The sequence below is a fragment of the Pteronotus mesoamericanus genome, unplaced genomic scaffold, assembly GCF_021234165.1.
Source record: "Pteronotus mesoamericanus isolate MK-2021 breed Mesoamerican mustached bat unplaced genomic scaffold, CSHL_Meso_final scaffold_99, whole genome shotgun sequence".
Classification (NCBI taxonomy): domain Eukaryota; kingdom Metazoa; phylum Chordata; class Mammalia; order Chiroptera; family Mormoopidae; genus Pteronotus; species Pteronotus mesoamericanus.
Genome location: NW_026555330.1, coordinates 921700 through 948566, shown reverse-complemented (window position 1 = coordinate 948566; position 26867 = coordinate 921700). Strand labels below are relative to the sequence as shown.

Below are 26867 nucleotides of genomic sequence, written 5' to 3'. Positions count from 1 at the left end.
ACTAATATGATGTCGATTGTAATTATAAAATAAATTACTATATTTAAAAAACATGATTTTTCACTTGAAGCCGTAAACATCTTGTAATGCACTCCCTGGAAGGTGCCCAGTGGTCCTTGGCTACCCACCCCCTCCGGCTTCCTCAGTGAGGCCTTTGTCTTATAGCACTTATAATTTGAATATTAAAAAAAAATAAGTGGTCTTTCTGCCCCTCTATTCCATCTCTGTCAGGCCAGAAGGGCTCTGCACAGCACGCCCCCCAGCACATCCTGGCTGGGTGCCCTCTGTTCTCAGCCCACCAGCTCCCGTGACCCTCCTCACCCATCCCCACACCTCCCCTGACAGTCTGTCCTGGGCAGCACAGGGGCTTTTAATCCTCTGCCTGCAATCACCCTCTTCCTCCCTCTAATCGTCTTGGATGAATTGGAAAAATACAGGTTTGGAAGCAAAGAAGTAGCTATTTTATTTGGAAGTTTCATTTTGTAATGACCTTCACTTAAATTTGAGGTAACTCTGCAAAATACAAACAAGTTCGTTTCCAAATTAACCTTGCTCTAGCCTAGTTGCTCATTTACTTCCAAAGGTGAATATTGCTTCCATTAACAGATAACTTTTGGCCTTGAACCTCTCCTGTGCTTGTGGGGTGTGGGTAGTGACTTATTCTTTCCTTCCATAGCCAGCAGTGAGCAGGCTTCCAGTGGCTGCCCTGAGGTACCGCATTGGAGAGGTCTGGAGGACGTTTAAATCAGGTTTGTAGTTGGGTGACTTCTGTAGGCTTGGAACTGGGAAAGGAGACAAAGTGGCAGGTGGGGCAAGAACAGAGGCCAGAGATTGTGTGAGGTATCGTGGCTGCTGACTGAGAATTTACCAGGTGGCAAAATGGGGTCATGTGGACAGGACAGTGAAGGACCAGCCAAGGAAGGCTTCACTTCCAGATGTTTCAGACAGAGGAGGTTGTGCTTAGTTCAGTCAAGTCTTAGAACAACCTGGTAGAATACTGACCCTTAGGAACATGGATCAAAATATGTTCACTTGAAAGAGTTCTGGAAAATCTGAAAGGTGCAGTTCCTGTCCTCAGGGATGTACTTTATACCTTGACTTCTGCTTCCTGGCCATCGACAGAGGAAAACAGGGAGGTGGCTGCTGCCCCTGAAAGGCAAAAAAGTTAATGTTTCACAAACAATTGAGCAGAGGTAGCTTCTCTGGTGGAATAAGGTTGTTTGGAACTAGGTACCAATTCCTTCCCATGCAGAGCATTTTGGGACTGAGATTGGGTCAAGTTGAATCTATAGGTCAAGCTCTGGAGAACAACCCAGAAACAGTAATCAAGTCATGATGGTGGTAGTGTTGTTGACAGAAGAATGTCCAAACTTGTAGAGAATTTTTTTTTTTATTAAATGTCTATTTGAGCCAAACAGATGATATGCCTGGAAACAAGATCTCAAGAGACTGAGAAAAATGCTTCTCAGAATGGTCATTTACAGCATTTTTTATGCACTTAGAGTTCAGGAGGAACATGTATGGAAGATTACATGAAGGCAGGAGACAGTGAGGTGGGGATGAGGTTATAGAATAGTTAGCAACATTATCTGTTTATTTCTGAAAAGAGACATTCCAAAGGGGTGTTGACCTCAATGCACAGAAACAGTGGACAGGTCTTGCTGAAGGCAAAGGCAAACTTTTTACTAAAGAGCTTACATGCGTCGGGAATGGCTAACCAACATGACCTTCCCGGTTAGGAATTTATGATCAGATCACCCTGTGAGGTTACTTTCCGTAGAATCTCTTCTTCATCCACATTATAAAGACAGACAAATGGATCAATAAAATGAACAGAGAGTCTAGAAATGGGGTCAAAGGAAAAATAACTTTTTGTGATCTACCTCCTAACAGGAAATGAAACTAACACAGTCTTTACTCTTAATCACTAGGCTATTCTGCATTTTCCGAGATCCTTTGATTTTTATAAGATCTCTATAAGACAGACAGTCATGTCCTCATTTCACAGAGAGCTGAGACTTGGAGTTTGTCTAGGCTATGTAAAGCAGAACATCATCTGTGGGGCACCATTTAAAAGATGATGGAAATATCCCCAAATTCCCATGTAACTCTTCCCAGAAAAGGATTCCTGCTATAGTCTACATCATAGCAACCAACAGAAAATGTGCAATTGAAATCTGTCTTCTCCTTTAGCTGTAAGTTTCTTGAGAGCAGACATTAATATCGTCTAAGTTTTTGTTTAGATGTATCTGCAGCTATGTCTCCTGGAGGACATGGCCACTGACCGCTGCAGCAGGAGAAAAGAGAGGGGGTCACCTATCTGCTCCAATGGGCCCAGAATTAACACACGTCACTTCCACTCCTAGTGACCACAACTAACCATATAATCCTGCTTGTCTTTAAGCAACTGGGGAATATCAGAAAGCACATGATAAGCAGGAAATGCCTCTGCGTTCCTGGATGAGTGCATACTCAGTAAACCTTGTTGGGTCAACTCATGAGGAAATTGTGAGGGTTAAAATTATACTATCCCAGAATTATTTAAATTACTTGAAGTACCTTTCGACTTCCAAAGCCTCAGATGAAAATGCATATGTCAAGAATGCAAATGGATTCACCATTTATTGATGATCTACTCTATACAAGGTACTGTTCTAGACACTCTAGGCTGTAGTGGTTAGTCTTCATGAAGGCCCCATTGGATAGGCATTATTCTTCTTTCACAAATCACTTGTTCATGGAACCATGGGGAGCAAGTAGCAGAGCTGTGGTTTGAGCCCATGTCTCTCAAGTTACAAAACTTACAAGAGTATATCTTCTTGACTCCGTGGGCCTCCTCAGCTACTAATGCTTCATGGACTCAGAAATAAAATCTGAAGTAGTTGCTGTAGTGAGAGGTGCCAGGACAAAGGCAAAGAGAGACAGAGCTCCATCCCATAGCTCACTCTCTCCACCCCACCTGCCTGCCCTTTCTCCCTTCTCCTGCTGCCTCCCATGACTGCCCCTGTTAGAGAGCACTATACCTGCAAGACCCAAAGTCAGAAGTGAAAGAATGGAGCCCAGAGTTTGTTCTGAACACTTGTGTCATTTCTGATTGACACTCTCCATCCTTAATGAGCAAATGAAGAGGCTGGGACAGTGATGTCCACACCTACTTCTTTCCCAATGGCCTAGATTTTGTGGGAACTGACCAAGCTCACTTATGCAGCTCTTCCAACCCTACAGAACAGAGACCTAAATGTCTCCTAGGGCACCGCTCACTCTCCATAGAGGCTCAGATACATCCAAAACAAGTCAGAAGGGTTCCTGGTCAGGCTTTGCCATTCTCATCCTATGAGTTTGGATTATTCACTTGGGTTCTCTGGGTTTTAATTTTTTCATCTATAAAATGGGTCTCAGGTACACCTACCCTCTGGTCGCCCTTTATCTCACCGGGTTATTGTGATCATCCAATGGAACCCTAGATGGAGGAGTGCTTTGTAGACTGATTTAAATGTGTCATTGTTTATGACCAGCTAAACAATGAAAGCTTTAAAATCTCTCACGGAGTCCTGGCTTGTTAAGGGAAGGGAGAAAATCTGCACACTTTAAATGCCAACTCTGTCACTAAACCACACGTGGCTGCACACGTTTGGTTCTTTTCATGATGCTTAAGGGTCAGGCCACGGGAGTCAGAACACGTTACTCAATGTGTGAAGATGGGCAAAGCATTTTAATCTCGCTGGACTTCGGGTTTCTCATCTGTGTGGTGTGGAGCATATTTGTGTTTGGGGTTACCGTAAGGGTTGAAACATGAATGCATATAAAACAATTTACACAGCGCTTGATAAATGGCTTCAATTTTATTGTCATTATTATTAGTAAGGAGCTATCCTGCTGTCTCTAGGGGTCTTTGTGTAATCAAATTATGCCACCGCTCAGTAGAATAAAGAAATCCCTACTCTCTTATCCAAACTCCATGTGAGCATTCAGGTCCATGCCTCCCAGCAGGCCCTGCGCAGCTTCCACACCCCATAGAAAGCACACAATTCACAACATGACTGTGTCCCAAACCTCTACTCAGAAGCCTTGTGTTTGGAATTCAGTACACATTTTCCCATAGAAAGAATGCTTTTAAAATAAAGACTGGGTCCCCAGGTGACTGAAAATACCCAGAATTCCTAAAAAGATACCAACATGAATCATATGATTCATATGAAATGTTCAAAGGAAAACAACTTGGGCGACCTTGGAAGGGGGACAAAAGGGGGAAAACTGGGACATCTATAATAGCATAATAGGATAAACAATAAAACGTTTAAATTAAAAAGAGGAAACTTTGCTTTTGAGTAAATACAAAAAATAAAATAAAATAAAAATCTGGTTTTAAAAAAAACTTGTTATCTAGCCTAAATGCGTTACCTCAAACAGCACTATTGCAAAAGCAAAGTCTACCTTGAGATTCCTTCCAGCCCCAGTCCACGTCCTTGTCCCTTTCCTTGGTCAAGAAAAACAATTTGAAACTCAGCTTGTAAGCACCAGATACCGCTGAATGTCCTTGCTATTAGATATTAGATTACTTATCACTGGTTTGTTAGTTGTACCTCATCAATTATTTACCATGAGGCAGAAAGCCTAAACAGATTGAATGAGCTTAAGTGAGCTAAAGTTCTTAGTTCTCAAGAGACTTTTATTCTTTTCTCTCCTTTCTCTTCCTCTTGGGCAGTTGAGGTAGAGGAGAAAAGAAGAACAGAGATCAAATAAAATGGGAATACCTGCAAACCATTAGATAACTTGGATCCTCCCTTTAATATCTGGTGCCTTTAAGTCTTGCATGATCAAACTGGAATATGTAAAATCATATAGAGCTAAGTCTCCCTCCCAAACTTAGGGAAAGCTTTGAGCAACACGGTTGTCATGCTCTTCAACTATCAGCTTTGTACTGAACCTCTAATAAAAATAATGGACCCGGTACTATACTAAGCCTTACAAATGCTAAGGAAAGAAAAATGCACTGTAACTGTATTTTCAGCCTATGAAATTCTCTTAAATTTGATATCAGTAATTTATGCAAACCAACTATTTGGCTGTGCCCTGTAAAATTGAAATTGGAGAATGTCTATCTTTAGAGGTTAGCAGAAGACACAATTCTGGGCTTTCCTCTGTAATAATTTACTGCCTTGTTCTCTTTAAGTGCCGAGAGAGAGAGAGAGAGAGAGAGAGAGAGAGAGAGAGGCACTATTATTTTCTGTCTACTTCCCAGGGAAGTAGATATAAAAGGAAATAGCAGATAGAAGTATAATAAAACGGTGTTTGTTATATATAAGGAAGCTAGATTATTTCATTTCCAAGCAGGTTTCAGATCATATAATTCACACTATTCCAGGCAAGTAATTCTCAGTGAGTCTGAGCCATGTGTTTCTTGGATTAGACACAAGCATTGTTGAGTTTCTATGATAGAAATCTGCAGAAGCATTTCTGTGGAAGTTTGCTGAGACATTGGAAATTGTGTAAACATAAGAAATGCTCATACCTGTAGAGAATTTTGTAAGAATTTATCTGAGCCAAACTGACTATGTGTGTCAGGGAGCAAGTTTTCAAATACTCCAGAGAGGAAGTTTTGCAGTTTATTTTATGCATTTGAAATTAAAGAGGGAACTTAATTACATGAAGATGGGAGAAGGCAAGGCAGGGATTGGATAATAGGATGTTCAACTCTTGGGGATGGTTAGCTCTCAGAAGAGGTGATCTGAAAGGGAGGTTCATGCATTAAAAGGAGGGTTTTTATTATTAAACTTATTGGGGTGATATTAGTTAATAGGATTGGGCTTGAAAGGGGACATTTTAATGATGAGTTAACTCAGATGCACAGAAAAAATGGGCATGATTAGGATTAGCTTAACACCAAGATAAACCTTTTACTAAAGAAATTGTATGACTTGGACATGACTACCCACCATGACCTGCCCAGCTAGGAATTTATAATCACATCACGCTATGAGGTTATTTTCCATAGAAACCCTTTTTTCATTCCACCATTATAATCTGGTAGAGAAATCTCATCCAAAAGGACAGAGAAGGATGATAGACAGGGGAATGTCAAATGACAGTAATGCACGTTTATGAACAGCCACTTGGTGCTACACACTGTCCTAGTGCCTGGGGATGCAAAATGCGTTGGGGGTCCTGGGTTCAGTGATTCACTAGGAAGGCAGCATGTCTTTGAGGCTATGCGTTATTACAGTGAAAGAGTGTACAGCAAAATTAGCAAAGAGAAAAGGCTCATAGAGCAAAATCTGAAGGAAACCAGGTATAAGGTTCCAGAGTCTCTCCTCGTGGAACTGCACAGGATGCACTTAATTCCTGCAGCAACGAATGGTGGCAACACCTGTGAAATGTCTCTGCCAGGGAAGTTCATTGCAGAGACTCAGTGCCCACGGTGGTTTGAGTGTTGGGGTTGGTCATATGGACATTCTCTGTCTAACCCATACCAAAATTCTAGACTCTCTGAGGGAAAGCAGATGTTCAGCATAAACCACATTGTTTGTACAAACAGTTGAGACACAGCAAGTCAGTCTTATCAGGAAATGGTAGGAACCTCCCTGAAATCCAAGTTCCCAGACTCCAGCCAAAGGCCAACCTTGCAAGCAGGCCTTTTGCGGGATAGCTTCCCCAGGTCTGCTGTGGTAACCGTTCTTTCTTTCTTTCTTTCTTTCTTTTTTTTTTTTTTTTTTTTTGCACATGGTGGTTAAAATATGATTGCAATGCAGTTTGATAAACTCAATGATTAATTAATTCACTTGACTAAAGTTACTGAGCCCTTAAAGCATCGAATAGGAAAGAAGATAAATTAGACATGGTGGTTGTACTTTGTTAAACTCAACTCAGCACCTCAGTAGCTCCCTGCCAACCCACCGACAAGGTGTGCTACCTAGAAAAAGCTCTGTGGCTGTGTTCCACATTCCCCTCCTCACCTGCATCTGGAACCCACTGCCCTTCCCAGGGGCTCTGTTCTCTGCCACATAACTCCTTTCTCCTTAGTTCCCCAGGTAGGTGCTTGAGCTACTTCCTTCTCTGATTTGACTTGATTCTGACCCAGCCCTTGATGCCCTCAGACCAGTTCTGCCCCATCCCTACCCCCTACCAACACTTCCAGCAGCCCACAATTCACCTGGCCTCCTTGGCCCCCTCATCCATTAGAGGAGCTGCCCCATTTGTGTTTGAAGCCCTAGTTCCTGGGGCTCATCCTCATTTCTCAGTGATGTCAAAATCACACAGTTTCTACTCGGAGCCTTTGGCCCAATTGAACACTGCTGCCAACTGCTTGGAGATGCCCAGATAGCAATTATAGGTTTATCAGCCCTTCCTAGCAGAACCCGCTCACGCAGGAGCACTACATGCCATGACTCTCTGCCACCCGAGCCTTCACCTTCTCTGTGGTTACTGTCCCCTCTGCCCTACCCCTTTAGGCAGGGACTCATCCCCAAACCCTGCTCTCTTTCCTATTTCAAAAGGACCAGGCTCCAGGTTTACAAGGTTCAGAGTGGTGATGGGAAAAACAGGAGGTAATATGTTCTCTCGGTCTCAAAATTAGCAACATGTTCAATGACCCAACCAAGGAATTGAAAAAAGTCAGCTTCCTCCTTGATACCAGCCCACAGGTCCAAGCAATTTAGACATCAGTCCCTAGAAACTCCCAGATATTAGTATCAGTTCATCCTCGATTTTCCTACCCTGATGGGTCTCCTCCCCAAAGTATGAAACACCCCTCTGACACATTCAGAGTAACTCAGATAACCAGGAAAAACCACCAAGAAATGAAACTGATGAGACAGGACCAGGTCCCGGGAAGCTAGGATGCCATGAGCACCTGAAGGATGTGATCAGACTCACATTTTAGAAAGGTCCTGGGGAGCTACAGGGAGACAAGATGTAGAGTGAATCTGGAGGCTAAGAGACAAAGATAAGACATGTTTTGAAGTAATCTTGTAAGATGTGTCAAGGCCTCAACGAGATCTGGAGCAGTGGGCTTAGAGATGAGAGGACAGACATGAGGGATATTTAGAAGAGCAAGTAATTGGGAGTTGGGGGCAGCAGGGAAGGGGGTGCAGTGCGCATGACTCCCTGCATGCTGACTGGGGCCATGCCTTTGCCAGTACCTCCGCTGAGATAAAGAACAGAGGGGTTAATGATAATGATGACCCCTTCACCATCTCTTCCCCATCTGAGGTGTTCTTTACAGGGTTTTGTTGTTTTTTGGTTTTCCTTTGAAGGTCCAGAAATGTCCATGGTATGTTTGACAGACTTTGAGGCCCGTGCACGGGAGCTTCTGTCCAAGTCAACTTGGGATTATATTGAAGGAGCAGCTGGTGAAGGCTTCACCAGGGATGACAACATCACAGCATTTAAAAAGTTTGATCTTCTGTATCCTTTCTGTTGTTAAACTCAGGTGCACTGGTTCCGTGCTCCTTGGAAGGGCCCATTCCTGGTTTCTGCCATCAAAAAACACAGAAGACTCAGACATAATAGTGGTTTTTGTGTTGTTATGTTGGGTTTTGGGTTTTTTTTTGTTTTGTTTTGTTTTTGTTTTTGAGGGGTAGAAGACAGGTGGCTAGGGAGAGAATGGTTGGAGAGAGAATTGATCTTAGTGCCTCCACAGAACTAGCACAAATGAGTTACCTCCTCCCCTACCTACTCACCCCCCACGTTTCAGCAACTTGGCCACCTGGGAAGATCAGACAAGAGTCTAAAGGTCACCAGTCACCTGGGCAGGGTGGAAGTTCCTGAGTTCTTAAGCTTCTGGCTTGGAAGAGAGAGGTTTGAAAGGGCAGAGGACTCAAGGTGGGAGGAGACATGGAGCCTCAAGGACACTTAGCGATGAAGCAAGACAGATTCCAGGCAGAGGGTTGGACTAGAGCGGCAGGGGCAGAGCACAAGTCAGCAAACAGCAGCCCACAGGCCAGGCGAGCCCACCACCATATTTTTGGATGGTGAACAAGCCAAAGATGGTTTCCCCCCCTCATAAAACAGTTGGAAAACCCCAAAAGAAGATTAATACATAAAAATGACATGAAATTCAAATTTCAGTGTCTATAAAGAAAGTTTTGTTAGAACACAGCTATACTCAGTCTATGGCTGCTTTTACATTTCAACAGCAGGGCTGAGTAATTGTGACAAAGACAGTATGGTCCACAGAGCCTTAAATATCAGCAGTCTGGCCTCTTCTAGAAAGCTGCTGACCCCTGTGATAGAGCGGTCAGGAACGAACTGACGAACAGGGCACAAGGTGAACACTAGGTCTGGTTTTCATGCTTGTTTAGCTCTGCACTCAGCACTTTAGTTGCTTCCCTTCATTCTGTCTTCACAAGACTATTAGGAACTTTGGATTATTCCTCCCATTCCAGCGATAAAGTAACTGGGCCTTTGTGACCAAGTTTGCACAATCAGTATTTCCAGACAAATCTTCCTAAATATGTGTACAGGAATAATAATATTTTGTGAAAGACAAGCATTTTTGGACCCCGAGGCTTAGTATCTATTGGCTTCAAAATGTTTTCTCTAGCTGTCATCTGTAAATTTTCCTACCTTCCTAAAACAGTATTTAAGTCGAACCTTTAAACGAGTTGGCCTCTGGCAAAGAGAACACCATGATCACTTGCCGGCTTTGTGCTCTTTCAGTGACCTTTTCTTAATCTAGAGACTTATTCTAGCTTGAGAAGGAAGATCCTGAAACTCTTTGCTTCTTACTCCTTCCCTTTCTGGTCCTTGTTCTGATGAATCAGCAGGGTACCCACGTGCTGAGGGTCCGATCTTGGTGGCAGGGTTCAGAGACAGACCTCGGAGGGAGCAAGGCAGGGGCTGGTGGGAGCACAGGGCCACTGGGAGTACAGAGGGGGAGGGTTCCAGTGGAAAAGGGGTTGGGAGAGGCTTCCTGGAGAAGCGGAGCCCCCAGTTGGTCCATGCGGCCCGTTCAGCTACCCCCCAATGAACCCTGCCAGAGGTCTCTGGGGACCCAGTCTGGTCTCAACCTGCACCAGGACATGGGAGGGCCCAGCTCCAGGCCGCCCCTCCCAGCTGGAGAGTAATCCCACCAATAGAAAATCTCTTTGTTATCCATCACAGAATCCGCCTCCGTCCCCGGTACCTGAAAGACGTGTCGCAGGTGGACACGCGGACCACAATCCAAGGGGAGGAGATCAGTGCCCCCATTGGCATCTCCCCTACGGGCTTCCACCGCCTCGCCTGGCCGGACGGGGAGATGAGCACAGCCAGAGGTGAGAGCCAGCCGCGCCCGAGGCCCGCTTCCCGCGGCCCCGCTGAGCGCAGGAGGCGTCCTTCCCGCAGGGCGGGCAGCACCGGCGTGTCTCCAGAGCAGGGGCTTAGGGACAGCACAGGGCTGGGATTCAGGAGGGCCGGAAAAGGAATGTTCAACATGGTGCTTGCATAACGTTTCGCCTAAGGTTCAGAAAATACCCATTTTCCATAATAAGGAATGGCTAGGATGGGAGAGAGGCCACTGATGAATAGGAGGGTGCCAAGCCCCTCCAAGCCATCTGGCAGAACAGGGCGTTGGCCCCTCTGACACACACTGTCTGTGGGAAAGGGATGCTTCCTGCGTCCCGGAGAGGGTGGGGGCAGGGCTCTCTCTGACCCCTCATAGGGCTGAATGGCGAGTCTCTGAATTTAGGATGAGAAGAGAGTTACGACATTAGGTGCTAACACATCGCCCTGGCAGGTGTTTTGCCCAAATGTCCCATCTTCTTTTTGCTCAATTGACTTCATCATCTTATCTGACAGTTTCTTATAGGGTTATGCCTCCTTCCTCGTTGCCTTTACTCTCTACCCCACCCCCCATCCCACCAAAAATAAAGAGAAGAAAAAGGAAGGGGTGAAGCAGGGCTAGAGATGTTCTTGTGACTCCTTTGTAATCCTCACCCTAGGCCTAATCTGTTTTCTGAGAGTTTCCTTGGGTCTTTTCCTTTGACTCCGTGCTATAGGAAGCAATGAATCCAGGGATTCTAGAGCTGAAAGTGACATCCATCTGGGTTAGGAACCAAGCCTAGCCAGGTTGAAATATGAACATCCTTTGTGAATATGACGACTTTACTAAATCTCCATGGTTAAATGTGTTGTGTTGTGGGGCTCATGAGTAGGGTATCTTCTGTTGACATTAGGAATGAAAAATATTTTTGATTAGGTTCAAATACTCTGCCCATGCGTTGTAGAATGGTAGTGACATTAACCTGTTGCAGAATCCAGCTGAACATACATAAAGTGGAAAATGAGACCTACATGATGCGGCAGCAATGTCAGCATCGTTGTCACCATCATCGTCACTGTCACTAGCATTTATACAGTATATCACTTCGTAATTTCAAAAAATGCTTCAGTATCTAGCATCTTACTTAATCCCCCAACAACCCTGTAAGATGTATTATTATTTTCTCCAATTTGTAGATAAGGAAAATGAGATCCAAGACCACACAGCTAAGTGGTAGACATAACAATTTTCTAACTTCAGATATCATGCTTTTTCTACCACAAACCTAAGCTTTTGCTCCCTTTTGCTTCATTAACAAGTCCACAAGGAGCCCAGTTTCCTATCTGACAACTGCATTGTGTCCAACACAGGCTAGGAAATATTTTCACATGGAGCACAGGGTTTATAAGACAGGTTACAGAGGGGGGCCCACACAGCTTTATGCCTCACGCATCTATCCCTGCCCCACAGAGAAGCTGAAGGAAGTCACGCTTTATCTGCACTTCCACGGCAAGTTGGCCAGAGGCAATGCAGACTCCTGGGGCTTCTGACCCTAGTCTAGAACACATCTGCCCTCCAACCTGAGTGGTGCCATTTGCTTTGCAGCTGCCCAAGCAGCCGGCATCTGCTACATCACCAGCTCATATGCCAGCTGTAACCTTGAGGACATCATTGCTACTGCCCCCAGAGGCTTCCGGTGGTTCCAACTCTACGTGCGGACAGATCGGCAGCTAAGCAAACAGCTGATCCAGAAAGCAGAATCCTTGGGTTTCAGAGCTCTGGTAATCACCGTGGATGTGCCCAAACTTGGCAACAGGCGACATGACATTCGAAACCAATTGAACTTGAAGACAAATTTATTGCTAAAGGATCTTCACTCACTTACAGAGGTAGGAAAGATACCAGGTCAAATGGGCAGGCATTAGTGAAGGCAAATTTCCTTCCTTGATTCCTCCCTTTGTTCTTTCCACAAGAATTCACTGAGTGACTACCCTGTGCCAAACACTGGGGATATAGCCATTCAAAAATCAGCTCTGGTCCCTGAGACAAACAGAATATAGGACAGAATGTTCCCACTCCAGGAGCTGTCCAATCTGTCACCAGAAGTGTTCTGGCCAGGGCTGAGTGCTGAGAAATAGGAAAGCTATAGGAAGGATTTTGCATGGATGAGAGAGTAAACTAAACAAGTTCTTCTAGCATTTTCTACTTTATGGCACATTTAGAAAATGATCATTTTGGTTGGCACATGTTGCACTGCATGGCAGCTATAGGGATGTGCCGCTGCCAGGGAACTCCGCAGAGAGCGCAGCGCTCCCTGAAACCTGAGGGAAACTGGCTGGGGCCAGCTGAGGAGGGAGCAGGGCTCTGAAACCCGCAGAGCCCATCCGGGGGTTGTCACGGATGAGGGAGAATAAACGCAAAACCTTGCAAACACTTCTCTGTTTGCTGGGAGAGCCGACAGGGCACTTCCCTCCCACTGGAGAAGGCCGTGGCACATCCCTCTAATGGGAAAGGCCCCGTTGCCCTTTGTTTCAAGGCTTTTATTGAAAAACTTATCAGTGGACTAGACAACAGGAATGCATACATTTACATTAGCATATTAAGTTTCACAGAGAACAGATACCTTTAAGAAAACAAGTGACAGGAATTCACTGATTTACATGGGTCCGAAAGGAGAGCAGTCTAAACAAAAGAGAATGAAGACAAGGGCAACCACCTTAATGATAAAGGGTAAGGGGTGCAAATAATGTGAAGGCCCTTCGCAGCATGAGCTGACCAGAGATCTGAGGGAGGAACACACTCTAAAGAATTTACTTTTAGGCCTGATTACCCTGGCAACCGCCAGGTCTGATTTAGGGCTGTTTTTCCTGCACTGTTTCAAGCCTGAGCCAGGCGGGATGAGGGAACCACCAAGACATAAGGAGACTGCTTCTCGGCTGCAGTGAGGACTCTGGCCATGTCCAAGCCAAGCCAAGCCAAGCCAAGCCAAGAAGTGTGGGGGCCGTTTTGCCCCTTCTCCGTGTCCCCCAATTTCTTATCTGCTGCCTCAATCGGTCAAGGCCTGTCTTAGGTTGCCCTTCCCCCGAGCAGTCTTACCTGTCCTTGGCAAGGTCCATCACAAGGCAAAGCAGAGGGCATAGCCCCTGTGCAGGGGAACAAGTCAAGTCGCCTCAGGAGCCTGTTCCTCCAAGGCCTCCTGATTATTTCAGCCTTGAGGCCCTCTAGCCTGTTGGCAGGGTTACAGCTCCTGAGACCAAGCCGGACATCTTCCAACAGGCACACTTAGATAAACTGACCTCCTGATGGGGATGCTCCCAACCAGATCAGCCGTAGAGTATAACCAGCCCAGTTCCCACCCTGCTGCCCTGAGAAATGAGAGGACAATATCTCCACACACTGGGGACTCGTCCATGGAGCACCAGGGTGCTACGACACACTTGCTTGGAATCTCTGAGCTAGAGGACTGCAAAGGGCACTTCGCCCATTAAACTCCTACAGTCAGATGCGGCGGAGTGCCCCAAAGAGAGAAGTCACAGTAAAGCTGGGATTCCTAGGCTACAGTAGTAATAACGATACCAGACTTTTCAGTCAATGGGCCTCTGTGATATCCAGCCAAGAGACACTCAACAGTTCTACTCATTAAGTCATATGCAACTTGGCCTTGAGGTTTTCAGGAATCCTTGTCTCAGATTCCAGAAATGTACAGATGTTTAGTGCCCATGGTGTGTCAAGGGTCGATACTGCAGAATATCTGATTTAGGATTATTGAAGTATTGCTTAATTCTTATTACCCTGTGCGTATCTCAACCCTAACACATTACATTGGCCTATATAAGATAAATGCTTTTACTTACCCATTTCACTGATTAAACTCTGAGTTCTTTCAATGTAGGGACTGTGTCTTAGCTGTTTTCATGTCCCCAGATCTTGGTGTAAAGATTGAACAGGGACACAATTAATGGTTAATAAATAAGAAAGTGAAGTAGAAATTATTTTTGTTAAGAAAAGGAACCAGAATTAGGGTTGATTTTTGTAGCTTGTCTTTTCAAGCTTATGAACGTTTCTTTTCACTTATCATTCACTGGCTCTCTAAATGTGCCTCGTCTTTGGAATGGATCAAGCAGTGTCAAAGGAGTTGAGGACTAAGGTTCTCCCTTATTCCCCACAGAGAAATTCAACGCCTCATCTGCAGATGTTTCCCATTGACTCCTCCTTCTGCTGGGATGATCTTCCCTGGGTCCAGAGCATAACTCAATTGCCCATCATTCTTAAAGGGATCTTGACAAAAGAGGATGCAGAGTTAGCCTTGGAGCACAAAGTCCATGGCATCATCGTTTCCAACCATGGCGGAAGGCAGCTTGATGACGTTCCTGCTTCTGTAAGTAGGCTGACCCCAGAGGGGGTGTTTGTGAGTGGGGTATGTGTCTGTGTTGGTGAGTGGGTGGTGTGTGTATGTCTACAGCAAGGTATTCTTCCCTTTGGCGCACACTGCCCTCTTTCTTACCACATATGTTACCACGCATGTAAATTTTAAGGACTTTTAATCATTAATAATAGCTGAGTGTGTGCCAGCCTATTTTTACACACTTTATTTTTATCATCTCTAAAGCTTACAACAGTCCTGCAAGACAGGGATCCTGGAGTTCACTGATGTTAAGTAACTTTTCCAGTTAACACAGTTAGTAAGTAATTCAAGTGGGTTTGAGTTTGATATTAGAAATGTTCCAAAAGCACTAGGTCTCCAGCCTTCTGGAAGAGAAGTGTTCATCTGGAAGGTCACCTGTCTGCATGGAACGGAATCTCATTTTTTCTCATATGATAAGGAATAGTGCGTCACTTAAGCTAATAAATAACCATCTTTCACAATACAACTTTAACATATCCTATGAATCCTTTGGTAAAAATTTATGACACTGTAATTTTTCCCATAATGTGAATTTATGTTCATTAGAGATAAGAGTTGAGGTGGGGTAGAAATGAAGAAGAGAGAGGCAGGGAAAGAATCTTTAAATGAGAATTAATTGTTGATTTATTTTCATGAAGATATATGTTTTCAAAATATACATTTTCATGAAGCTTATTTCAAGACTCTTCTATTATTGCTTGACTCATTTTAAAAAAGAAAAGTGGACTTTTTTATATTAAGTTTTTTTTTGGTCTTTTTATTATATGTGTAAAACATGTGCACTGTAGTTAAATTATAAAATATATAAAAGCAAAAAAGATAAAAAGTACCCCTATTTTTATCATTATTATGTCAATATTTTGGGAACTGTGTTTATCAACTTTATATACAAACATAACATTTTAGTTTTGAAAAATGATACATAATATTTTGTAATTTTTTTTCTTTTTACTTATAAGTATACTAAGGGCATCATATTATTTCAATATATATGTTGCTCTTAATTTTAATGATGTGCAGTATGAATGGACAATTTATTATTTTTAAATTAACTTTTCAGTTACAGTTGACATATAATATTCTATCAGTTTCAGGTGCACAGCATAGTGGTAAGACCTTTATGTACCTTATGAAGTGATCGCCCAATAAGTCCAGTGCCCACCGGGCACCACACATAGTTATTACAATATTACTGACTGTATTCCCTATGCTGTCCTCTATATCCCTGTGACTGCTTTTATAACTCGCGATTTGTACTTCTGAATCATGAAAGGACGATTTATACAACACACTTCCTATTACTGAACATGTGGATTTCTTCTAATGCTCCGCTGTTGTAGACAATGCATCAGTGACCATCCTCAAAGCTTTAGCACGTCCTCAGTGACATTGGTAAGACAAACTCCAGGAAACGCAAAAGCCGCTGGCTTGGAATCCCGGCCTTCACCCAGGTGGAGGGGACACCTCTGTCCTGCGAGGGCCTAAGAGTCAAAATGGAAACCCTCAGGTCACACGTGTCTCTCCTTCCAGATTGACGCCTTAGCGGAAGTGGTGGCTGCTGTGAAAGGGAGACTGGAAGTGTACCTGGACGGTGGGGTCCGATCCGGCAACGACGTGCTCAAGGCTCTTGCCCTCGGGGCCAAGTGCGTTTTCTTGGGGAGACCAATCCTGTGGGGTCTTGCCTGCAAGGTGAGACCAAAATGAAAACCCACCAGGAGATACCACGTTTCTCATTCATTCGCACGCTTTTCTGTGGTTTAGTCCCCAAGCTTAACCATGTTTTGAGGTGCCACAGATTCCTGAAGGACAGTCAGGCCCAGCCGTATCACCACGCTTCCTCTGCAGCTGTCGCAAATTTTCGGGAGCTCTCACCCCTTCCTTCCTTGTTGGCGTTTCTTTATTCCCAGCGTAGCCCTGACTCCACAGATACCGCCACTCTCCCGCCCACATCTCTGCGCACACCTAGAATTTTTACTTGGCTCCTGGTCACAGTGTTCCTTCCTGTCTCTCCCTCCTTCAGGGCGAGCAAGGTGTTGAGGAAGTTTTGAACATTTTAAAAGACGAGTTCCACACCTCCATGGCCCTTACAGGTGCGTGTGTCCCATCCTTTTCCTCATTTGGAGCTGAAAACAGGGGGCCTAAGGAACAGGAGTTGGTAGCTCCTCCTTCCAGCCGCCTCTCCCCAGCCCAGGGGTGACAGGAGAGACATCCAGGGCAAAATGTCCCACAAAGATTCATCTTTGATACATCTTAATCATGAAAGGACGATTTATATAACAAACTTCCTGCCATTGAACATCTGGACTGTTTTGAAGTTTCCACTGTGGTAAACAAGGCCTCAGTGACCATCCTTAAAGCTTTAGCACATTCTCAATGACTTCCGTAAAACAAACTCCAGGAAATTTAAAGCCACCCACGTGGGACTCCCTGGTTCTCACCCACAGGGAGGGGGCACCCCTGTCCCATGATTAAGATGTACAAAAGCAAATGCAATTTCCCATTATGGGAAAGAGGGTTCCAGGTCACTCTGAATTGTTCAGATGACATCAGGCTCAAGAATGTGGTTCTGAGTGTCATTTTAAAATAGTATTCACAGAATGAAGAGTTGAGAAATGATGTCAAAGAGGAAGAGTGGAGAGGAAGGGGAGAGATATAGAAACAGGAGGAGAGGAGGGGAGGAGGAGGAGCATCCTCCCGTGGAACCACAGACAACAAGACAGGCGTGAATGGCTCGAAGTTACATGAATTTCAGTCAAAAATGAAATTATTGTGAAGTGGTGCTCATAAAAACTTCAAAGGTTTTAGAAAAGCCCAGAATCACAATCATCCCATAAAATAGTGGTTCTCAACTAATGATATGAACGTTCCTCTTAAGTGGCCTTTAGTTTGGGTTTTTAGTTTGTATTTTCTAATTCTAAGTGACTCTATTGTAAATGACCCAAAGTCACCAAGCCCCTCCCATGAGGGAGAGGAGGGCACCATCGTGAACGGATGGCACATTGGTGTCTTTTGGCCCTGGGCTGGGGGCGGGGTGATCTTCACTTGGGTGTCCGTGGGTTCCCGGAGATTGAGATGACTTGGGGTCCTGTTCCCCAAATATTTTCTCCATTCTTGTAAAATGATGTCTAAACCCCTTTTAAAAATAGCCTGATTGGGGAATTCACAATAATAAAGCTTCATTATTCGCCCAAAAGTTAACACATAATTACCCTTGAAGTGTAAATGGTGCTGGGAACTCTCTGAGATAGAGAGTAGAGCACCCTTTTTTAAAGAGTTAGGGAAAAGAAGAAAAAAAAAGCAGCATTATGAGCATTTTTATGCCTGAGATTTCATACTGGTCTTCCTTCTAATTGTTCTACAATAAGAATGTATTGTTTTAAATGTATTTGAAAAAAGAAAAAAAGCGGTGCTCACAACCAAACATGGGCAGGGAAGGTGGTTCAGGGAGGAAGAGAAAGAATAAGAAACCCAGGAGGAAGGGCACCCCTGGGCCTCCTTTGATTGAGAGATGCTGCCCCAGGGAAGACCCCAGACTAGTCCATGGAGAGAGGGGATCTCAGGCGTGGGGGTCTGTGCTCTTGACAGAACTCTGCAACATACAAAACCGTAACGTGAAGCTGCAGAGATTGGGTCACTCCCAAGCCCTTCCCCACACCGCGTGTGAAGACACCTGACACAAAACCAGTGCCTAGGGCTGGTCAGTCCCTGTGACTTCTCTCTCCTAATTCCCCTGGAAGTGCGCGCTGTTTCCCCTTCTACCCCTGTGCCCTCATCGCCCTGGGCGGAGACCCCTATGAACACTATTGCTGAAAACAAAGTAAGTTTAAAAGTTAATGTTCTTCCAACCGTGAGACCAATTTCTGAAGTTTTTATATTTATAAAAAGGTTAAAATTATGATTTGTCTTGAAAAAACAAAAAATCCACATACAAATGCTATCAGCACAAGGCCACACAGACCTCACCAGGTTGTCATCCCTTATCAGCGGATGGACGTCCAAAGCTGGAGAGAATTTTTATAAAAATGTATTTGAGCCAAACAGAGGGTATGCCAGGGCACAAGAGAGATAACTGTTCCAGCAGAGGTAAATGTCTCCTAGAAGGCCACTTCGGCAGTGTCAACGTAAGAAATGTTCAAACCTGTAGAGAATTTTATTTGAACCGAACTGACAACAACTACCGGGAAGCTAAGACGGAGAAAATGCTCTAAAAATGGCCGTTTTGCCACTTATTTTATACATCAGAATCAAAGGGGAAAGACGTAATGGGGTTACATGAAATTCGTTGGTGCTGGATTAGGGAAGCAGGAGAAATGAAAGGGGGGAAAATCTCTGAGATTAGATAAAAAGTAAAAGGAATAGGCACCTACTTCTTTTACATTGGTGGGTATAGGATAGTTGACAGTTAATAATTACAAGGATGAGGGGATTTGTGGTCGCTGCTCTGGTGTGGTGGCTGTGCTCTGAGAGGACTGGAGAAAAGCAATCACTTTGACCTTCCAAAGGTATGTTATCAGGTGTATTATTGTATATGCCAAAAAGACAACAGACAGTCTCGGTTAAGGTCAAGAGTGACTTTTGGTAGGCGACATTCCTGGCCTAGGACATGGCTGCCTGCCATAAACTGCCTTTCGTAAGAAAGTTTTCGTTGCAGACCATCCTTTGTGGTTACTTTTCGGAGTTTGCAACGTCCACCATGCAGGCCTCCCCTGAGCTCGTCAGGTTTAGTGTGTGGCCCCTTCTTCGTTCACAGCAGCTTCTTCTATGGATTTGGAATTACGGAGGGAAGATGACACGAAGGTGGGAGAAATCAAGGCAGGCACTGGATTATGAAATGGTTTATAACACTATCTGCTCTCTTGAGGGTGCTTACTTCCGAAAAGAGGCGTGGGGGCATTTCAAAGGTGCATTGACCGAGATGCACAGAAACAAGGGACAGGCCTCGCCTAAGGCGAAGATGAATCTTTTACTAAAGAAGTTACATGCTGGGGTGTGACTATGCACCACGGTCTGCCCAGTCAGGAATTTATAACCAGATCACTCTGTGAGATTACTTTCCATAACTCCTTTTTTCGTCCACAGTTTAAATATTATTTTTCGTACAATGCATAACTACACTTTTTTTTTTTTTGGCATCTCTGTGCTCCTTGAGCAGGTCTGCCTGCTTTGAAGTCCCACTATGCTCTGCCCCATGAAAACCCACAGCTCTCAAGATCATTGTCAATACTGAGGAGAGCCACCTGTGGCTCCAAATACTTGCTTTTGCTGAATGAGCTCACTTCACGGGTTATTTATGCCCACTGTTTCTGTCCATTGCCATCATCCCAGGCATGAAGGTCAACTCTTCCCTCTGTTTCCATTTTTAGGAAAAGGTCTTCTTTTCCGTTATACTTTTGTGAGTAATGCATTTTGCTGAAGTTATGTTTTGGGAGGTGAAGATGCATACATCAGAGATGTGGGAAGAACTTCCAGGGAAACACTACATGTCTGTTATTGAATCCTAGCGGCCTCCTCATCACCGGGGGCATCTCGCTGTCTCCCTGAGCCCACTGTTCTCCAGCCCATACGTCACTGCAGCTCCCCTTTCTCCCTCCTCTTCTTACTTCTTATCTGAAGTTACTCTCCCCAGTCCTTGTGCCTAATCTCAGCCACAGTCTTAAGTTTGCCTTTTAATTAAGACCTTTTACTAGAGAAGGGGGGTTCATTTTTCAGAACTTCTCCTTAGAAGGCAGTTGCTATATGAAATACTCACCCTATGTCCCCTGCTATCCATGAGTCATTTCCTCCTTGACAGATGCGTCCTACATCCCTGAGCCTTATCGAGAGGGAGATAAAGGTCAAGGGTATCTACTACACACATAAATTGCTTTAAAAAACATGAAACTATTGCTTGTACATTTTTGCCATGCCACTTTGACATGGCTGTCAAAAGAAGACCCAAGCACAGGCTCCCCCAAGTTCCCAACACAATCAGAATGACACAATTCATTCAGGATACATAGTATCTCCTGAGGGTGAGCACCGGGGCCACGCCAGGGCACGCTCCCATTAGGTCGTCCGTACCCATCTTCGTGTGCATTTCTGGTGCTATGGGGAAAGGAGCTTTTTATTTATTTAAAAAAAATTTTTTTTTTTGCATTTACACTAATTTATTTTTTATTGGGGTTTTTTTTTTTTTTTCATTACCACTTAGTCCCCTTAGTTTTACTGTTTGTGACACCATGGAGAACACTAGGCTAAGTGAAATAAGCCAATCAGAGAAAGACAAGTACCACATGCTTTCACTCCATGTGGAATCTCATGAACAAACTCAATTAACAAGCAAAACAGAGACAGACTCACGGAGAGAGAGCCAGCTGACAGCTGAGTTTGGGGGCAGGGATTGAGCAAAAAGGAAAAAGGACTCATGGACAAAGAAAGCAGCTTTTAAACTGTGTTGCTTTTCAGGCTGCCGGTCGGTTGCTGAGATCAGTCGGGACCTGATCCAGGTCTCCAAGCTGTAAAGGACAAGCTGATGATGGGACGGCTGAGGTGGCCGCAGAGGGAAGACACAGCCAGAGCGTGGCTTGTGAGGCTGTCCCCCCTCTGCCTCGCCCCGGCCCAGCCACAGCTCCGCCACCTCACCCCTGTGCTGAATTCGGACCCCGAACCCTCACCTTCCTCAAACGTGCCCTGCTCTTGTCTGGCCCACGGCTTTTTACACACGATTCTCTTCCCTGAAATCCCCCTGTGAATGAAGAGGGTGGATCGATCATGACTGAAGAGCTAGTGGATGACATTTTTGCACATCCTCTCTATCTCTAGGAAACATCTGTGGGCATTTGCATTCTGAACAGAAGAGCTATATGTATAAAATATCCCCCAACAAAAATCATACTCCTGTCTGTAGATACAAGGGAAAGAATACAGTTTGAGACATAGGCTTTGAAGCCATACAGACAAGGGATTAACAGCCAGGACTGCTTCTGACCAGCTGGGTGACTTGGGAATGTTTTTCAATATTGCTGGTCTTTCCTTGTCCTCAGCTATCAAATCAAGGTTATATTACCAAACTCACCAGGCTGGGAGAAAGAGTAAATGAGATAATGTTTGTAAAGTTCAGAGCACAATGCTTCACACCTAGAGGTTTAAGAAGTCACTTTATTACTGTTGTTAGGCAAATTCCTATTCGCCTATTAGAAGACTTGTTACCTATTCTTACCCTGGCGACCTGCTAGATGCTTTCTATTGTATTGTGCATATTCCAGTATTACAACCCTTATTATAATGTCTTATATTTATTTATTTGCATGTCTCTCTCCACAAATAGACTGTACATTATTTGTGGAATGGATGAATGGATGGGATAGACAGAAGAGAAATAGAAAGACGAATAGAGGCCCCAGCAGAGTAAAAACTCCTCATATCAAGTAGTCAGCTAAAATAGACTTTTGGAGCAGGGGACTCCCAGCTGAATAAGATCTGACACTTGAAGGCAGCAAGGAAGTTAGGGATGGAAATCAATGTCCTAAGTAGGCAACCTTGGAAATGTTTTCCCCACGTTCTCTCTTGCTCCTTGTTCCATTTTGTTCTCTAGACAACAACCAGGGGGATTTTGAGGGGCGGGGGTTGTTGTTTTTTAGTACAAGCAAATTCTATGTCTCAAACACTGAGTACAAATTTTCAGCCGATCACCAGCTCTCCTGGCCACTTCATGATCTGGTTCTTGTGATCCTTCCAATTCACCGCTTTGTCACTGTCCCCTTCACTCACTGGGCCCTAGCCATCCTGCCTCCTTCCTGTTCCTCAGATGAGCGAAACTCTTGCTTGCCTCTGGACTGCCACACTTACTGCTCTCTCTACATAAAATGTCCTTCCCCACCCTCCTCCCTTGGCTGGCTCTTCCTTGACATGTAGGTCTCAGCTTAAATGTCGCCTACCCAAAGCGGTGAGATTTCCCTAATTATCCTAAGTGGGCTCCATTTTACTCATCACGTTTCCCTGTGTCTTCCCCTCCTACCACTCACTACAATCTGTCATTAACTTATTCTTTTTTTTATTATGCATCTGCACAAGCACAGGGCCCTCGATCCGTCATGCTCACTGCTGCATCCCCAGAGCCTAGAACCATGCCCAGCACCATAGAAAGCTTTGACTAAATATTTGTTAAATAAATTAATCCAAAAAGGGCAGAACTGGATTAAACTGCATCACCGCATCCGAAAAGTGATAGCTGTTCCAGAAGGAAAACTGTGAGTTAGGACAGAACCAAGCTGAATGGGCCACTGCCTAAGCCGACAGACATGGGAAGTCGCCTCTCCTGCCTGACGGGACACCTCTGCACATGCCCACGTGCAGCGCAGTCCCGCTGTGGCCCGGCTTACGCCACAAAACCAAAGGCCTGCCAAGGGGATGTTCAGATAGCACAATAGATATGGAAAGAGAAAGCAATCTTGTAACTATCTCTCTGGTCATAAATCTTAATGCCATAGGTTCTCGCCTAACCAAAATGTATAGGAGCATATGCCACCTACGTATTTAGAAAGAGAAAATAAAGCAGGGTGGTATTAGTCCTGCTTGCCTATACTGGGTGCTGTCAGGAGCCAGAATTCAAAAGAAGTGCACGCCCAGACTTTGAGATCCTCAGTCCCTTGGATTCTTCTCAGAATAAAAGTTCTTAAAAGGACAGGTCAGTAATGACTGAAACACCTAGTGAATTATATTTTCGTACATCCTCTGTATCTCTATGAAATAACTATGGCATTTTTAGTGTGAACAGAAGATCTATCCATATAAATTATTCCCCCCCAAAATCTGACTCCCTGACTATCAAACAGGGTGGGAAAGACCAACCAGATGACAGAAGGGAGGGAAAGCTGGTGTAATTGGGATACTGAGAGCAGTATTGGGTACTTTATAGAATCATGGCCTTTGAAAAAGGCCCAGGAGGCTGAGTCAGATGTCATTGTTAATAGATTGGTTTAAAAAAAAAAAAAAGGAATAATTGGCCATAACACTTGTGGTACACTGTAACTTTTTATTCAGTTAAAAGTTCAAACTGGCTCTGTATTATTGGGCTGATGGTCAGTTTGAGGCCAAGGAGGGACTTTAATTTGGCAGCAAATATGGGGGTGCTTGTGCTGAAAGTTTAGGGACATAGTAAGGAAGTGTCAAGTCTAGGGGCAATTGTCTGGCTGGTATAGCAGTCACAGTTGCATTGTGGGACAGGAAGCCTAAATGACCTGAAGGGATATGGGGCAGGGGTGATGCTGGTATAGTCTAATTCATGTACTTCTGAAAGTGATCTTGGGAAAATTTTTACTGTAGTTCAGAGAGCCAAGGCCAGAGACATCAAAGAACAGAGCAGCAAATGAAAGCCTAACGTATTTGTGTTCATGACCTACGATGCTACAGCCTAGTAAATAATGTCTGTTCTGTGTACTGCCCTGACCTCCAGGAGAAGCAGAAAAAAGAGTTTTGAGACAAGAGATTCAGGGACTCTGGAAATGAAAGGCGATAGACTCTCCCAGTCCTTCTCCCATAAATGAGAAAGGAGAGATCTTTATAAAAGGAGAGTTTTATTACATAATTGGTAGGCTTTCGCAGTAAAGTACTAAAGAGCTAAACCAACTGAAGCCCGAGAAATACTGTTACCCAGGGGTCCCTAAGAACATGGGCCCTGAGAGCGGACAGGCTGTGGGCCCACTTCTGAGGGAACCACACTCCCCAACCACTTCACATGGCGTGTGACCGCATCTAGACAGATTGCGCTCTTCTCTGGCCGACTCCCCTGCCCCTCCATCCCCATCACCCATTAGAATGCAGCATTACAAACAGTAGGGCGCTTTCCGGAACTTCACTCTCCGGAATTTTGCTTCTAGATCTCAGAACGGTGCCTCAGACACCACTTGCCAAAGTCTCTTTCAATTTGTGTTACATCCATAGCTTCGGTCTCATTATCATCTTCACGTCAGAAATAAGGTGAGAATGTCTTAGTACCAAATTGCCCTTTGTGGTACAAAGGATAAATAAGCAGCCTTGAAAATAAGGTTTGAAACTGGGAAAATCGTTGGTAGAATAACATTCAGCCTTTTAACCCCTTCACAATCTTATAAATCAGATTTTTTTCATGCTCTGATTATCTTGCTCACTAGTGAACATGTTGTATTGTAAAATTCTCCAATTTTCTCTGTAGTAACTACACTTGTAGGGGACTTTTAAGTAGGCATGATGGCCAGGTTGTCTTTTCAGCCCTGAAATCTCCAGCTGGGGGCTTGATTGAGTCATTCCAGATTGGTTTGGGCTAAGTGATCATCATAATAGCATATGACAGTAAGGCAATTTGGTATGCAGATAATAGAGCTTACGTTACACAAGAATCTAGTATAAATTTTCCCGGTGTATCTCTATCCTGGTGATAACTGTACCCTCTTTTTTTTGTCATGGACACGTGTGTGTGTGCATGTGTGTGTTTTAAATCACTGTTTGTTCTGGACTCAGATAACTAGGTCCAAGATTCCAAGGAAAATGAGCAAAGATATTGTAAAGATAGTGCCAAAAGGCTGATCTCAGAAGGGACTTCTTGGCCCTTGAAAATGTCCTACATTAGAATGCATGATAACGAAGGCAAAGAAATCTTCCCCACTGGAAAGTTTTCAGCAACAGAAGAGAATACTGGGTATCTAAAAGATAAGCTTTGTTTTTCTTTCTTTCTTTCTTTCTTTTTTTTTTTTTCCTTTTCTCCCTGATGAAGAGAATCAGCTTTGAAGCCGATCCAGAATCAGGCTGCCTGGACTTAGATTCTGGCGTCACTGTCCTCAAGATGTTTGGCAAGAGTAAAAACATCTTTGTCTTCCTCTGTTAAACAATATTACCAATATTTTTGGCTTGTCATTGTGAAAATTAAATGATGTAAGGGACTTCTGTTTCCCAATCCAGGATGTAAGGAGCTTAGATGTCTCCATTCCAACCTAACAACAAGTAAAAAAGTTGAACAAACAAAAATTACCAACTCCTTTAGACCCCTCAGAAAAGTGAGGTCACAGGGCAAACCACTGCCCCCCAAACTGGAGAGACAGGCAGGTACAGAGAAATCACAGCTTATCCAGGCAGAAACCTGTGAGTAGAAACCAGAGACCTGAGCTGTAATTCACCCAACTACTGCAGGCTCCTGGGAACCAGTCTAAGGGTTAAAAACTATGGCGGGGGCGGGGATGAGAGGTGGCGGGTGCAGGCATCACAGGAGGCCCCCCCCATAGTGTTGTTTTACCTATAGGAACTCTACCAGGTTCTCACAGTGAGTATCAGAGAAAAATCCCCTGGCATTTCCAGGAGAGGGAGGGGAAAGTAACCATTCTGATATACCCAGAGCACTCTGCCCTTAACAAGGCCTGCCCTCCAGAGAAACCGCTTCAGTAGACCCTAACCTCCTGGAGTTTTATCAGAGCCTGATGTACCTGGGAGGTGGGAGATACTCACCTCTAGCTCCCTGTAGCCACTCTGTCCTACCTAAGGAGGCAGGTGGGGGACTGAGAATCACGGTCAAGTTCACAGTCCAGCAGCACAGCTTCGCCAATTCACCAAAAGCCCAAGACCTAATTACAGGACTATGGAACACTTCTCCCCACACACCTTACTGCCACCTCACCACAGGACTATTTACTGGAGGATTTTTTTCTTTTTGTTTTGTTTTTAACTCAAGTACATGATGCCTGGCTTGAAACAAAAAATTGCAAGGCACACGGAGAGGGCAAATAATAATAATAATAATAATAATAATAATAATACAATGTGAAGGGACAGAACAAGCATCAGAACCAGACTCAGCTATGGTAGTGATGTTGGAATTTTCAGACCAAGAATTTAAAACAACTATGATTAATACACTAACGGCTCTAACAGAAAAAGCAGACAACATGCAAGAACAGATGGGCTCTGTAAGCGGAGATGTGGAATGTCTAAGAAAGAATCCAAAAAGAAATGCTAGAGATCAAAACACTCTAACAGAAATAAAGAATGCCCTTGATGGGCTCATTGGTGGACTGGAATTAGCTGAGGAAAGAATCTCCGAGCTTGAATGCTGGGAAACACCCAGCCTAGTCTCAGGAGCTGTAACCCTGCCAACAGGCTGGAGGGCCCCAAGGCTGGAAATAATCAGGAGGCCTTGGAGAAACAGGCTCCTGAGGTGACTTGACTTGTTCCCCTGCCTCTCTGCTTTGCCTTGTGATGGACCTTGCCAAGGACGGG

General features: G+C 44.4%; 1 protein-coding gene across 1 annotated transcript; it reads left to right on the top strand.

Annotated features, from left to right (window-relative positions):
- Positions 1 to 623: 623 nt before the first annotated feature.
- On the top strand, positions 624 to 23327 carry HAO2 (hydroxyacid oxidase 2). The gene is made up of 8 exons (XM_054564753.1): positions 624 to 749; positions 8253 to 8391; positions 10102 to 10253; positions 11846 to 12129; positions 14409 to 14618; positions 16176 to 16334; positions 16666 to 16735; positions 21090 to 23327. Exons 2-8 carry the CDS (start codon positions 8261 to 8263, stop codon positions 21143 to 21145), a joined length of 1062 nt encoding a protein of 353 aa, XP_054420728.1. The 5' UTR covers positions 624 to 749; positions 8253 to 8260; the 3' UTR covers positions 21146 to 23327.
- Positions 23328 to 26867: the final 3540 nt, after the last annotated feature.

Excerpts from the sequence above, each read along its gene's own strand:
- HAO2 (XM_054564753.1), top strand. The coding sequence starts at position 8,261 with ATGTCCATGGTATGTTTGACAGACTTTGAGGCCCGTGCACGGGAGCTT. Across the intron at positions 16,335-16,665 it reads TGTGGGGTCTTGCCTGCAAG|GGCGAGCAAGGTGTTGAGGA; the intron begins GTGAGACCAAAA and ends TCCCTCCTTCAG. Across the intron at positions 16,736-21,089 it reads CACCTCCATGGCCCTTACAG|GCTGCCGGTCGGTTGCTGAG; the intron begins GTGCGTGTGTCC and ends GTTGCTTTTCAG.